This window comes from Agelaius phoeniceus, chromosome Z, assembly GCF_051311805.1.
Source record: "Agelaius phoeniceus isolate bAgePho1 chromosome Z, bAgePho1.hap1, whole genome shotgun sequence".
Classification (NCBI taxonomy): Eukaryota; Metazoa; Chordata; class Aves; order Passeriformes; family Icteridae; genus Agelaius; species Agelaius phoeniceus.
In genome coordinates, this window is record NC_135303.1 from 66,375,015 (window position 1) to 66,390,244 (window position 15,230).

The 15,230-nt window shown below is 38.4% G+C and overlaps 1 protein-coding gene across 6 annotated transcripts; it reads right to left on the bottom strand.

Annotated features, from left to right (window-relative positions):
* Positions 1-1,725: 1,725 nt before the first annotated feature.
* Positions 1,726-14,129, bottom strand: LOC129132995 (programmed cell death 1 ligand 1-like). Of its 6 annotated transcripts, none has more exons than XM_077171575.1 (10): positions 13,978-14,129; positions 12,574-12,776; positions 11,555-11,601; positions 9,440-9,508; positions 8,404-8,754; positions 7,663-7,944; positions 6,343-6,453; positions 4,717-4,767; positions 3,702-3,767; positions 1,726-2,748 (listed from the first exon to the last, which is right to left on the bottom strand). In XM_077171575.1, exons 4-10 carry the CDS (start codon positions 9,492-9,494, stop codon positions 2,726-2,728), a joined length of 939 nt encoding a protein of 312 aa, XP_077027690.1. In that variant the 5' UTR covers positions 9,495-9,508; positions 11,555-11,601; positions 12,574-12,776; positions 13,978-14,129; the 3' UTR covers positions 1,726-2,725. The 6 variants fall into 6 exon arrangements, with proteins under 6 accessions (XP_077027690.1, XP_054508553.2, XP_054508554.2 ...); XM_054652578.2 differs by having other exon boundaries at positions 13,864-14,106; XM_054652579.2 differs by lacking the exon at positions 11,555-11,601 and having other exon boundaries at positions 13,864-14,106.
* Between the last annotated feature and the right edge of the window lie 1,101 nt (positions 14,130-15,230).

Consider the following 15,230-nt stretch of genomic DNA (forward strand, 5'->3'; position numbering starts at 1 on the left):
ATTAGATCTTTATTGGAATTGTAATTGTCAATAGGTTTCATATTCTACAAAATTAAATGCTACATCAAAAAGCAGGCCACCACACTGGTTCATAGTTACATTTGTAAAATAAATGAGTCCTGAACTGAAATAGCAATAAGCCAATTTTGATTGTGCACATGAACCAGGCTTTTCTGATCACTTTTGGAAATCTAATAATACTTGGCTACTAGGAAGTAAAATGCAGCTTACTGAAGCTAAGTCTGCTCCTGCTTGCTGCTGTATTTTGTCTTCCAGAGAGCCGAAAACCCTGAAGCATCATGCAAATGTTTTTAATGGAAGAAAAAATGTTATTACACATATAGTGTTTAACTACATTTTTTGTGTTAGGACAGGAAGGATTTCCACTTACCTAGTTCTCATAAACTAAATGCTCTATTTTCACTTTGGTGTGTATTCTCCCTGTGTAATGAGTGGAAAATACTTGACCTGAAACCACTTATGGCATTGAAGGATAAACATGTGGGCCTGTCTCCCTGTATTCATAAAAGTGAAGCCACAAAACTTAAATTATACTAAAAGCTTAATTTCTAAAATAAGATTGGACAAGTTCAGCTTTGTATTTCAGAGAAGTTTAAAAGAGAGCTTATTTATTCGTGAGGGCAGGGCTTTTTGCTTTACCTGTTATTCACCTTATGTTGTGCTTTTCTAAAGAAGTAGCAAAATTTTATGCTTCCCATCAACCACTCAGGAATTCAAGCACTGTCATTTTAGAAGTTAGGGTTCAGCTAAAGAATTTCTATTTTTATCCTCTCATTTCATTATCTTACTCATCTGATATACAGCACTTTCAACAGTAACCTGCCCTTTCTCCTACTGGGAAAAGAGAAATGGAACAGTTCCTGCTGTAGAGTAGAGTTTGATAAAGACATTAACTTCAGTTCCATAACACTAAGCAAGCACTGCCTTGCAAAGGCTTATGAGAACTAACAAGAAGAGACTTCTTCACTTTCACTGTAAAATGCACACAACTTGTCCAGTCTCAAACAGGAAGTAGAAAGTGAAAAGGTTATCTTGTCTGGAAAGGGAATTATTTATGTGGTGATATGATTCTATATTTTTGTGCTGAGTCAGTACTTGGTCTACAAATGGCCCTGATATTTCAAAATCTCTCTGTAGATAATTAAAATTTGGCTATCACCTTCAATGACACCCAGATTCAAAAAGCATGTTGGGAAGCAAGAGGAGATATTCAAGTTCACATAGTAACCTTGAAGAGTCAAATGGGAAGAATCAGTATCAGAATATACAAGGTCTACAACGAATCAGGGAAATGACTCTGTAGTAACAATTTTACTTAGCTGTGGTTGACCAACCCCATTATGATTCTGACAGACATTTCTCTATTCTACTAAAGAGGACAGCTTTCCCAGATTATTAAACAAAACCTTGCATTAGCTACTTTGAATACTGCCAGCAGTGAAGCCCTGCCATTCACGAATGAGGACTGTGTCCACATTCTTGGGACTGCACAATACATTATTTATTTTCAAATGAAAAATAAAATCTGAGTCCAGTGAGATTCCAGTTCTCTGCCATCTGTTCTTTGTGGGAGCCATTAGAGGAAGGTCATGGCTGTAGACTCTCTCCTGCGCCTAAATCTTAGATACTGTTTTTTCTCAGAAATATGCAAATAGAGCTTATGCTACCTGCTGACAGGTTAAGGAAAGCAGGAAAAACCACAAGAAAAGCAAAACGTGTTTTATTAAAAAAATACAATTGTGAATACCATTGTAATAATTTTTTTTCGCCTGTGTATGATCCCCCCCAAAGAGCTATGCACTTAGCAAAATATAGCATAACAATAACTTGTGAAAAAGGATCCAAGAACAGGTTTCTTCAGCATTTCTATGTAATCACATGTGCAGTTATTTCATGTCCTAGAAGTAAGTAGGTTTTCCTTTTTCCATTCCCAAGAAAACAAAATGGTAATCTAAAGCAAGGGCTGTTTTTCCTAAATGTCCAAAGAATTGTATTATCCCCAGACTGTGAATCAGAAGACAGTGAGCAGTAAACAAGTAGTGCCAGCAATATCATGAGGAAATTAAATGCCCACGATCCTTTTCAAAGAAAATATCAAAAAACTTAGTATTATTTAATTCCCATACCATAGTTACCAAGAATTTTAAATCATCTTTTTCAGGCTTAGCTGAGAGTATCTGGTATTTTAATAATGAAAATGCCCTGCATGTATGGCAATTTGTCTTGTTGCACCTTTTATGAGGATCAAAGTATTGAAAAGATTCTTTAAGCTATGGAAAACCAGTTATGTGCAGGAAATTGTGAGCTCAGGTGAAGAAGGAAGAAAAAAAGGTTCAGAAGATGACCTATCAAGAGCTAGCTATGGAATTCATGATGGTCATAGACCTAAAGTGCTTTACTTGAAAGATACACTTAATTAAATTAAATGTTTGAAAGATACATTTGCCTAAACTTGAGAAGGTAGAAATTTTGATATTTAAATAAATACCTCACTATCTAGTCACATATATAGAATCCATTCAATAATTTTTTATGCTATAATAATTTTTTTAACTTCATTAAATTTTTCCTGTGTTACAACAATATAGAAGATTGCCATCACACAATAAATACAAAAAATAATATCCCCTTCAATACATTGAACACAGAACATTTGAGCCGACAAATCTTCACAATAGAGGGAAAAAGTCTTCCCCTGTTCTCTCTAGGTCTTCTCAATTTGCATATCTGTAACAGGAAGAATTATATGAAAAAATTATCAAATTACAAAATGATGAATGCACTGAACACTTCATAGTTTTGCACCCCTTTCCTAGAGTTTGAAGGTACCAAAGTTTCCTTCATCTAAAATTAAATTAATTAAAAGATCAAACAGGAAAAGATGATCATGGGAGGAAATAAAAGTGGTAGTTCAAACATACAACAGTATAGCAAATACAATGAGATTGCTGTTGCTTAGGTCCCCCTTTCTTTCAAAACCTTTTAAAATTCTTTCAAATACATTTAGTGCTCCCTCTGTCAGTATTCCCAGTGGCATATCCCCAGACCCTAACTCTTTGCCTTGGAGATCTACACCTGCAGGACTGGCAGGCTTACCTGTAAGTTTACTGTAGTAAAGCGTAGCAGGGAGGGATTTGGGATGCAATTAACGCAAGTGCTTTACAAGAAAGTGTGAGAAAAACCTCAATAATTTCACCCTCCTGTTCTACACCATAGGATGTTTCACAGGTTTGAGATATTTGATTCATATATTTTCTTGCTTTGTTGAGAGAGAATCGCACAGCTTGGGACCTGCTCAAGTAGCTGTGACAGGTTCCTGTCCCCTCCCCCATTGCCATCACCACCCTTACAGATATGCATGAACAACTCTTTCTATAGCAAAAGTGGAAGCTGGAAAAAGCGACTGGTTTGGGTTTTTATATATCTCCACATCACATTTTCCTTTGTATATCTTTCTATTTTAAAAACTAGATTCATTATTTGATGTAACAAACAGTACACAATGAGTTATGATGGTGAGTTTGTAAGACACAGAATGGGAGGCTGTATTATCTCTTGAAGGCTCTGTCTGTTGAAACAAGAGGTTAAATAAACTAGTCCTGAATCAATGCTCCAGTGACCAGGATGGTTTATGCTGTGTAAAATTTGCTACTAATTTTTCCTTCATCATTTATACTTACATTTCAGCTCTCTGTCTTCAAAAGAAGCATCTCTGCAGTTGTGTGTATCCTTATCTTTTGCAAGTTCTGTAAGCAAAGGACATATATACACGCAGCAGTGAGCATAGCTTAAACTTTTCCTATAGTGATAGATCTGTATTAGAAACTGCCACCTCAGGCCACTCAGGATCTAGAGTGACTTGAATGCAGAGCAAGGGATGAGATTAGCACCAAATGCTGTTTCTGTTCGGGCAAGTACTCTCAAGAGAGTTTTTCTTCAGAAAAATGCCAATAGCCAGCATGAACCAATTTTCACACAGCAATTTAATTTGTGGTGGTCTCCAAATACCCATACCACAAATTAAAAGTAAGTCAGCCAGTAACCATCTTGACAGGCAGCAAAAGGATTTTAATCTCTTCTCTCCGGCTGTAAATATTAAGTCTCTTTTCTTCATTTTTTTCAATAGCACCTGTCATGATGGTACTGGCCTTCCACTGAGCTTTGCTCATAGTAAATAGCATCAATATCACAACACAGAAACTAAAGCTTCCCTGAGTTTCTCTCAACAGGGCCAAACTCTCTGTCATGAATGTTGTGACAAAGACCCTCAAACGCATGCTATGATACTGGAAAAAAAAGAGGAATGTGCCAACACAGTTCAAATTGCAGCAAAAAGTCTGCACATCAGGATGTGATGCCATTCTGAGCTATTACGTTCCAGGGAGCCTGTCCCATCCTATTGCAGACTTTCCAAAACACAGTAAACTGCTCTGTCCTTTTCTTGTGCATATCAGAAGTGCATCAGTTCCTGGAACAAGTATGCTTTTCATTCCTTTTAAAAGGATGACACAATCACAAAAAGCCATTCTTCAATTGTAATTTATAGTTGTTATGTAAATGAAATGTAGAAAGCATTATAAAATGGAATTTAAATCTCCATTTGGTTGTCACCATTACAAAGTTAATTCTCAAGTAAGAGAATTTCTTATTTCTACAAGAATCACACTCTGCAAGATTTATGTCATATGTACATACTTGCTATTGATAGACTCTCCACAGGTGTTCTGTTGCTCTTATTTGCTCTAGCTGAAACAAAACAAACAAAAAAAAATTTAAAAACAACCCAAAATACTTGCCTTAGATCTAATGAGGAGCTTAAACACATTGGTGGGAGGGGCACACATTACATAGTGTAATTATTTGTTCTCAAAACACTAAATTTCTTCCAAAACTTTAAAATAAATTCTTCAGTACTCCCAATCTGTTGGTTTCCTTTCCAACTTCCTTTTCTTGTTTCTAAGCTGGAACTCCATTGATACTATGCACTAAAATCACTGGAAAATACTTGTTCAAATGGTTTCTCACTCCATCTTTTCACCCAGAATTTGAACATATCAGAAAACAGGGAACAGAAAGGGGATCATCTTCTCAGTGTTTTTTGAGGGGAAAAATGCTCACATTCTGGGAAGATTCTGTTCTGAAACAACCACTTGTCCAGTAACCCAGGACAGCTTAGGATTCAAGATAAAAAACTTATTGTCACTTATAGTGTAAACTTACAGTTTAGCTTTTGAATCAACTTGTAGTTTATCAAACACACACACATGTATGTGTGTATGTATAGATAGATATGGAAGCTAATGTGATGTGCATTATCACATACACACACAAACAAATATTAGTCAGGCAACCTAGGAAACTTCTGACCTTCAATGAAATCCCCAGTGGGATTCTTTTGAGCAATCAAGGATTTTGCTGTCCCTTCTTCCACTTTCATGTTCTCCTCCTATTCCTATTATGTTCTTAGGGCAAGTATATTGTTATACTTGCAGGATTATCTGCAGTCCTCTTGCAGCCTGTTAGAATCACCTGCAAGTCTGTTAAGCTTATGAATACTTCTCTCAGGACTTTTCCATAGCCACCCACCTCCCCCACCCAACCCATGAAAGAAAAAGAAATTAACAGTACTTCTTTCAGTTTAAGTAACAAGTTTAAAACTTTTTTTTTTCTTTTATTTTGGGTGCTAGCTATAGTCTTTTCATACTCAGACAACCTACAAATTATTTCTGCAAGTTTTTATTTTGTTAGCTAGCAAGTGAAAACAAATTATTGCCAAATACTTTAGCTTTTGTATATACTGTGATGCTGAAAATATCCAATATTAATTCAGGAAGTGAACTGAGAAAGCTCAAAACTTAGTGAGGAAATCAATTAAATATTCACTTAAAAAACCAGGTGCTCTCACATTTCAGTGAAATTCTCTATTTCAGAGAATGCAGAATAAGAACCACTAAAAAACCTCCAGTATCCTGTCTGCTACCAGCATTCTGGTCCCCAGTCAAAAAGGAGGACACAGGACAGGAACCTTCAATTTCCAGTAGGTAAAAAATAAGTGCTTTGATGATGCAATAGGTTAGACACTATTCTTACTGCTTACATCCTTACCTACAAGAAAGATTAACAGACACACATGGCTAAGTGGGGTTTGTGAGGGGCTGATAACGTGTTTCCCTCTGTCAACTTGCTAGTATCTACTCTAGGCCAGTAAAGAAAGAGAAATAAATGATATGGTAAAAAACTGTCTCATTCCACTCAGCAAGGATGAGTTAACAGAGCAGATTGATAATAACTGAGACACTCTAAAATAAATAATTTGCATACCTTTTCTTATGCAGAGCAGAAATAGAAGCACTGATCCAACAAAAGCAGTTGCAATGAGAGTTGCTCCAACAAAGCGTCTGCTCTCAGTCTGGAGAATGCCATCAGTTGAATCTTCAAGAAAAACAGGTGGGGGATAAGACATTACATAATTGCATAGGATCCTGCCTTTGCCTTTCATTTTCATTGTATTATTTTCGCTATGAGCAATTAAGACATAATAACAACTTTATAGATTGTGTCTAAGGTCAGGTGTTAATGGTGCACATAACACTTTTTTCAAATAAGGTGGGGGGAAGCTAGAACATATTAATATTTTTCTCTGTTCTCTGCATTCCATGTGATAGTGCCTTTGATCCCATCAGAATTCTGCTTGTCAAAGTGTTAGATCTGGCTTAGTTTCCCATCAGGATTACACAAAAAAGGTAATTGAAAAAGAGGACACAGTTCCTTTCATCTGGTAATGATTGCTCCAGATGGAAAGGGTAAGTGGTCTCCTTGAATCCCAGATATTTTTCTTGTTAAAATGAGACTTGCCCATTGAAAGAATTACTTGGTTTTCTCACTCTAAACATGGCTGTTTCAAACCCTTGTCATGTCCAAAAAGTGTGACTGCACAGGTGTTTTTAAAACTAGATGGTGAACTGAATCAGGGAAATGACCTCAGTAACAGTCTGATGAAGAGAAATACTGGTTTTGAGTTGGATTGGGTCTCCAGTCTGGTTGAAAACATATCAGGCTACATTGCAGAAAAGAATAATCAAAAGCAGAAGCAGAAGAGGAGCTGCCCAGTTAAAAGGTTTAATTAGGAATTGTATTGGTCTTGTCCATTTAGGAGTTTTCCTTCAATTCTGACTTTATGAGGGAAAAAAAATCTGTATACAAGTACTTAAATTTAAATATGCTCAAAGCAAAGGCTGTAGTGGCAGGAAAAAAACATATTGTTCAAGTTTATGTGACAGTAATCATCAACAAACTAGAATAATCTTGGAAGATGGAAGGATTTAATTTCCAGATGCTACGTTACATATCTTGCTACGTTCCATATCTTCCAAATAATGGAACTTTTAAAACATTTAGACTCAATTTCCAGATACCTGCAGGTCACACAAAATTCCTGTCTTTAAATTCTGACCATACATGCATGATTAACATGTTCGTATGGTGAAAGTATACATTAATAACAAAACTTAATGACACAGGTATTTCTTTCTAGCCTCTTCAAAATTTGGAAAGAGAAAAAAATCACAGCTGATTCGACTGGGACAAAATTACATTGGCACCTTGAAGTGTATTACCATAAATGAAATTTAGAAGTGTTACCTGCTATGTGTAAAATGGCAGTTGTATTTTCTTGTAGTTCTTTATTCCAGAATATACAGTAAAAAATGTCATCAATTCCACTTTTGATTGTGAGGGTACTTGTCACACGATACAACTGGTCACTTGCAGTTTCAAATTTTGTGTTTGCCTTATAAGTCAAATCTTCATAGTTTCTATTATGCCAAATCACTTCAGCTTCTGGGTATCCTTCTGACTGACACGTCAACTTCCATTCGTTGTGTCCTGTTCTCACCACTCCTTGGTTTATAATTCTGTAAGGAGCTGAACAATTGGAAAAAAAAATCATTACCATTAGGAAGCTAGAAGAACAGCCTATATTAGATGAAAGACACCTTTTCTTTTTCCCCAGCCCCCAGGATCAAGTTTCAGCTTGGATTTTGACAGGAAAGGTAAGTAACACTATTGAGTCTGTAACTGGAGGTACAGGATTTATTACAATTTTGATGTGGTTTAGAAAGCTCACTAGGCTTTATGGTCTTTGTACTCTACACATGATTTTGCAACCTGATTCCTTACAAGTCATGGCAGGTTTAAAGGACAGAACACGGATTCAGCCTAAACAGAAGTGCCAAGTTACACAGCTGTGCAAGCACCATCAGACAGCTCCTGTCTCCAATGAGGTTTATTTAACTGCTAATCCAGATATATCTTACTTCAGGGTCTCCTCTGAAATCTTTTAAGAGTATCAGAGTATTGAATCTCTGGTAGTAGCACACGCACCCTTAACTTTCAGGTGGATTGTCTTGTAGTCAGCTCCCCCGTAGTCAACAACACAGCGGTAAACCCCTGCATCTCTGAGCTTCACATCAGTGATCTGAAGGACAGACTGTCCCAAGTTCAGGCTCTCTTTCAACAATTTTATTCTTCCCCTAAAGTCACTGTGCTGATTTTTGAGGTCTTCCTCTCCTTTGCGAAGTACATAAACCTGCTTCAACTCATCTTTCTTATCCCAGCTGACACTTAAATCTCTAAACTCTAATTTCCCATTCACTGGAAATGTGCATTCCATGGTCACATTGTTCCCACGTTCCACAATGCAGAGTGACTGAGGAGCTTCAACTGTAAATAAAGCTGAAAAACAAAATTTGGAAGAAAACTTAGTTTTTAAATAATACACCTAATCTTTAAAGTCATGTCTTACCATAACCATAGGAAATTTTAAGGACCAAAGTATCTTCTCTGTTCTGAAAAGTTAAACATTTTGGTATGTAGCTGTCCAAGTATGTGATAAAACACAAGACCTCTGCTGTATACACACAGAATGGGCACTCATATCTGCAGACACCTGCTTTGTGCACACACATAGTGTGATGCTGTACTAAAAACAGTGAACTGTATATGCACAGCCCTCAGCTGTTGCTTTGAGGAAATACTGCCGTGGTAACAGGCAGGTGTTAGTAATGAGAATGTTCTGTTTATATAAATGCCAATTGTTTTTTACCCACAATGTTAAAGAATACACAACATTTCCCAGGTTTGATAGAGTCTAGAAAACCTTTGGTGTAATGCTAATGGTACCTTGTTTGAAATGGTGCCTCTGCTGGAACACTGACAGGGATTTTAACCTGGCCCCATATCAAAATACATGCATCTAGTTTAATGTAAAGCTGTGCTTAGACCTTTTTACTTAAAACATTAAGGGAAAAAACCTCAAATGCTATCAGCTGAAGGAAAACTGGAGAAATTAACATTTCTGTGCTTATATATGGAAAGAAAACACACTAAAATAGTTCTACTGCTTTTTACGGCTTCTTACCATGTAGGAAATGCCAGTAGAATAAAAATACATACAAAAACAAAGGCCTTCCCATGATGCAGATGGAACCTGAACCAATAAAAAAATAGACAAATATAAATAAATACTCATTTTCTGAGTTGCACTGTCAAATACACTTCATAGCAATCCACACAAAGAACTGGACAGGAGACACTGAATCCCACCCTATTTAAAAACAGGATGAAACTGCACCCAGTAGATAATCAGGCGGAAGTCTTCCTGCATGGATGGGTCCAGGAAAAACATCTTACTTTATTTGCTTTAAATATCTGTTCTTGACAGATGGCTAAATAAATCCTCTATCATTATCTGTGGATAAGTGAGTAAATACTCACAAATACCCAGTTGTACCCCTAACTATAGCAGGAAATGTTGCTCCCATTAGGAGAATGAAAGAATTTTCTATACTGTCAGTGCAGGAAATAGAACTCGGTTCTTCCCCACCTATTCATTTTATTTTAACATACTGTGAATACACCCTGCTTTTTTACCCTGGTCCCACAGTACATACCAGAAGGCTCACAAAGTTACATATATTGTGAAAACAATTACTGCTGTAGTTCATTTCATAACATGTATTTACGCAATAACAGCTATGAATCAACTGTTCACACAGTAGTGCCTTTGTAAAACAGTGACAAAGCCAGTCAATCTACAAGCAGAATCTATTGCCTTGAATTTCTGATGCTTTACATCTGAATACAAAAGTCATTTCACTTTTCTGTCAGAAGTTTTTCCCCTCTTTACTGACATAGGCTTTATAGTCCTACATAACATTTTAACATTTTAAAATGCTTATTAATATCAACTCATACATTTAATCTTCACACACCCACTGCTTTTGGTAAGTCTGCATTTTAAGCCATAAATACAGAAAATGGTAATTTGTTTCTAAATAAAGTTCTAATTTTGGACCCACAAACATCCACCAAAATAAGAAAGGATTGCCTTTAGCTGTTTTCTAGTGGTAGTTTCAGAACCTGTATAAGAAATTAGACAACTGTAATGCTCATGACACTTCCTAACTGATTAAATTCTATCTTGACTGCCATTTTTCACAATTTTTATGTTTCATCCTTCCTTCTCTGATTGTCAACTTTAAGATGACAGTGATAAAACAATTTTGTCTTGAATTCATAAGACACATGTGCCCTTACAGTGCTGTGGCTTAAGGGAACTAGACTCCTTCTAACAATTTGATTCAAGTTACTTCTTTTCCTCAGACTGCTGCTGCCTGATCCCAATAGCTGATTTGCAGCAAGCAATGCATATGGAGCTGAGAAAGGAAGGCAATCCATTATATTGTTAACAATGTAAGCATAGTCTGAAAACAGGCACAGGAAAAATTCAAATACTCTCAGGGTGCAAGATCTGATTAATTGATAAATCCTAGGCTTCAAAAAGTGGTTAGGTACCAGACTTACTCCTTAGCCACATGTGATGTCCTTGAAAGCACTAGAAAATTGCAGCCCAATCCTGTGGGTCCCCAAGAGCTTCTCTGAACGCGTATGCATCAGAATGCCTCCATCATGATTCCCCTGCTAGAGTAACATGCACTCCAGACCACCAACTAAGCTCCAACATAAAGCTTCTCAAACAAGACAGAGGTATACCCATCACACAAATGTACCATAATCACCCTTATTCTGGAGACAAGCCTACCACTGACACTGACTGGGTATAGTTCACTCCCCGTATCAGAATGACCAGAGTTGCAGCACACTCAGACTCAAAATACTTTCCTTTTTTTTTATTTTAAAGTAGAGGCTGTAGACTGCTTGTAACAAAGCAGACTGCTTGAACTAGTACACTGCTCGGAACAAACAGTATGTGCTCTACAGTCAGGATACTGAAAGATACCCATACTGCTGCCTGCAACCCCTATCCACCTTTTTGACAGGAAAACTGAGTATTGGCATGATCTGCAGGAAGGGTGCTCTGATTAACTCCTGGAAGACAGACAACAAGTTAGCTTTTATAGTCCCAAGAGCCATGTTTATGTCCTGCAATTGCTGACACTTTTCAGCATGCTTTCTCCCACTGGAGAGGAAAACAAGCTTTACAATACACAAAAGAAGTATGACTATTACTTACAAATTTCCTCAAGACTGAGAAAGTTTGCTGCTGCATTCAATTTTTCACTTTCAGAGGGAAAAAAATGTAGGTCCAGGTGAAATCCAGGTGCACATGCAAAAAGAAAACCACTCCAATAACCATGATAGAACCTTCTTCTGTTTTACCCTGAGCAGAAGAATCCTCTGGATAGTTTGAGACCTTGACATCAATCAAAGTCCTTTACTAAAGCTTGCTATTTTTCTTACAGTACATACCACAATGTCCTTTCTGTCCTCCTGCCAGCTTCCAACATCTGTGGCAAATAGTTTTTTAAAAGCAAAGTATATTCTAAACTGTACAAATTGCTCCTCAGTACTGCTGCTGCACGTTTCTGCCACAATCAAATGAAAAATACAGGAAAAAACAGAACTATTTATCAAAAGACTCCATGTGACAATTTAAATGTTGATGTAAGTACACCTACTTCTTTAGGAAACTTCCCCATTATTGGAAAGTTCCCCAAGTGGGAAAATTCTGTATTGCTAACAGTGGTTCACTGTAACCAAACACACGAATGCTGCAAAAACTTGAACATAAAATGCCATGGGCACTTTAAGAAACACATAATCTAATCAAAGCTATGTGTAAGCACCAGTCCTTGGAATACCGATTGCGGGTGGTTATCCATCTACACACACTCAGGGTCCTAGATTATTAATCTCAAGCCACGCCAAAAAGCTGCTAACAACAACTAGAACTTCCCACACAACTTTCTCATGTCTGTAAAGGTCATAGGAATAGAAATAATGTAGGAATAACGGGAAAAGCATTTCCTGCCCTCCTCTTGTAAAGACAGATATTCTCTTCCCAAAATTTGAACACAGTGAAGGCCACTTGCCTTGCTAGTGTGTAGTGAAAAAAGAGTTCCTAATCCTATATACTACATTAGCAAAAAATTGAGAATACTATCTTTTTCATTTTCTTGATTCTAGAAGTCCTTTAAGAATACAGAACCCCCCCTCCCCCCTCAAGCATTAGAAGCAAAAAGATAAACTCACATTAACTTGTAGACTGTACAGGGAGAACCGAGTCAACAGCACAATAATACAACTCTAACCATATGTTTCAGTGTAAATTCATTCTCTTGTCTTCACATACATCAGAAAAAGGTTGAAATTCTCAGAGTTAAAATACTGTAAAATGAACACTCTAAAAATTTTCACTGTTTTCTTCTTTCCACTTGACAGCCTGTTCACAGTACCTGTCATGGAAGAAAAAACACGTAATGTACAAAACTGATATGGTTCACGTTTTTACTTGATGTGTGAGATGAATGTGGAAACCGTGGTATATAAAATAGCTGAATGTAACATTTAGGTTGTAACAACCTGAGACTACCTTAGGAGATTGAGGGGGTGGATATTCGCAGTAGGTGAGACCGATAAATGTTAATTTCCACTGGTTTTTTTGCTGCTCTTAAAAATAGGCTAAGTTATATTGTCTCAGTAAAGGAAAAAAAAAAGGTGCAACAGAAAGAAACTGAAACACATTTATAAAATACCGTGAGATCACAGAAGCCACCTTTCAACGTAGTGACCTTTCAATGTCAGGAAATTCAGGAAATTAGTTTCTGCTTTTTCACTGCTTACCTTGAGGTCACAGGGTTGCATTTTTCATGTAAATTTTTAGCAGCAAATAAAAGACCTGGACAGGTGGTGTTTTGCTTTGTTGAGTTTCTTTTTGTTCTTATTGTTTAATTTTGTTGCTTCTACACATATGTTCCTATATATATACATACACACACACATATACACATCTACATGCACACAAGCACATCTTTGCACATCTTACCACTGCTGTGGTGGAGTTTGAGTTTTGGGGTTTTTTCACCTGTTTTGCAACGAACTTCCCGGACACCTATCTCAGTCCTGCCTGCCACCGTGCATTCCCAAGCAGACGCCTTCAGGGAGCACGCCCCCGGGCAGGCTCGGGTGGCCGCCGGTGCCGTGGTCACCTCAGGGTGGGATGAGGCCGGCGCAGCACCGGGACGGGCTCCGGCCGCCAGCAGCCCCGCGCCCCGCATTGCCGCCGTCCGGCTCCTCCTAGCCTGGCGGCTCCTCCCTGCCTGGGGCTCTCTCCCGCGGCCGCCGCAGCTGTGCGGAGCGCCTCCCGCCCCATCTCGGCCAGGCCTCGGTCGGACCAGGTGTGCTACACCCCGGCCCCGGCCCCGGACCCCTCGCTGCCTCTGCGGCTGCGCCGGCCGCGGCAGTGCCGGGAACTGCTCCCGGCCGCGGCCCTTCGCGGAAAGCCGTGCCGAAAACCCCCCGCGCCGTGCTCCTGCGCCTCACCCTTCCCAGCGCTTCAGGCCTGGCGGAGCAGGGAGTTCTCCAGGCAACCTCTCTGTTCCTGAGAGCCGTGAGCTCTAAACAACAAAACCAAAAGCAACATCAGTACTGCCTCACCCTGCGTCTGTTGCCTTTTCTTTATCCTTTCTTTTTTGACATGGTGAGATCATTTATTGTAAATGGATTGCTTGCACTTTCTAAACGGATGCATTTCCAGTACTCATGCGGAGGACTGGAAATACATCACAGTATCCAGGATATCCATGAATTCCCGGAGCTATGTCCTGCTTCTCGAGAGACAAAGAAGCAATTTATTTTAATAGCTCTGTTCCCTGCCATTTAAAGAGCCTCCTGGGAAACAACCTCCAATTTAATAAATTGATAATATGATCTGGACATTCAGTGTTGTGTATAGTTTTTATGCTGCAATAATATTTCTTAGGTTATGAAACATAACAAGATCAGCCATAACTTTTCTGCGAGAAAGCAACCTGAAATAAGAATATTACTCAGGACATTACCAAAGAACCAAAGAGTGGTTATGAGAGTGTTTTACTAATGAGTGTATTTACAGGGTAAAATATAAATCAAATACAAAATTGTGATACACGGTAGCATAGACGTCTAAGAGATGTGTACTGAAAGAGGGGAAGGACACCCAAACCTCTGTGCTCTCTATACCCTAAGCATCAGGTACTGCCACCTGCAGTATGAAGTTAATGGTTTTGTGGGCCATAAGCCAGCAGGTGTTTGAGAAACCACAGGAATCCCTACCGGGAAGCCATCAGGTTTTCTGTTGATACAGCACATTGATGGGGAGGTTTTTAACAGCAATCGGTTTAATTATGTTCAAATCTTCCAAAAACATATAACATGAGTCCCTCAGAAAGAAGACTGTTGATATTAGGTTATGCAATAAAAACTCCTCTGCACACCCCTCACACTCCTCTGCACGCCCCTCACACAGACAGACAGACTGCTGTCGCTGCTGCTTCCAGGCCCTTCCCATAGGATATCAGCCCAACAGAGACATATCTCCACAAGCACAGAGAAGCACAGAGGTCTCAAGGCAGGTAGGAGCCCAAACAGATGACTTAGAGGAAGCTCTCATTTTAAGAAGCTTCAAATTGTTTAGCAATAAACATGACATTTGTAAATGGCAAATTTACTTACACAACTATGTGGTGTACGTGAGTTACAAAAGAGTCACAAGACCAGACAAAATAATCGTAAGCCAAGCTATGACGTTTCTTTCCAGTAAGAACAAAAAATGACTGCAAAAACATTCCCAGATTGAAGTGGAAGCTTCTAGTTTATGATAAATGCTTTAAGTTAACTAAGACCAGATAACATAGGGACTTCCCCTACAA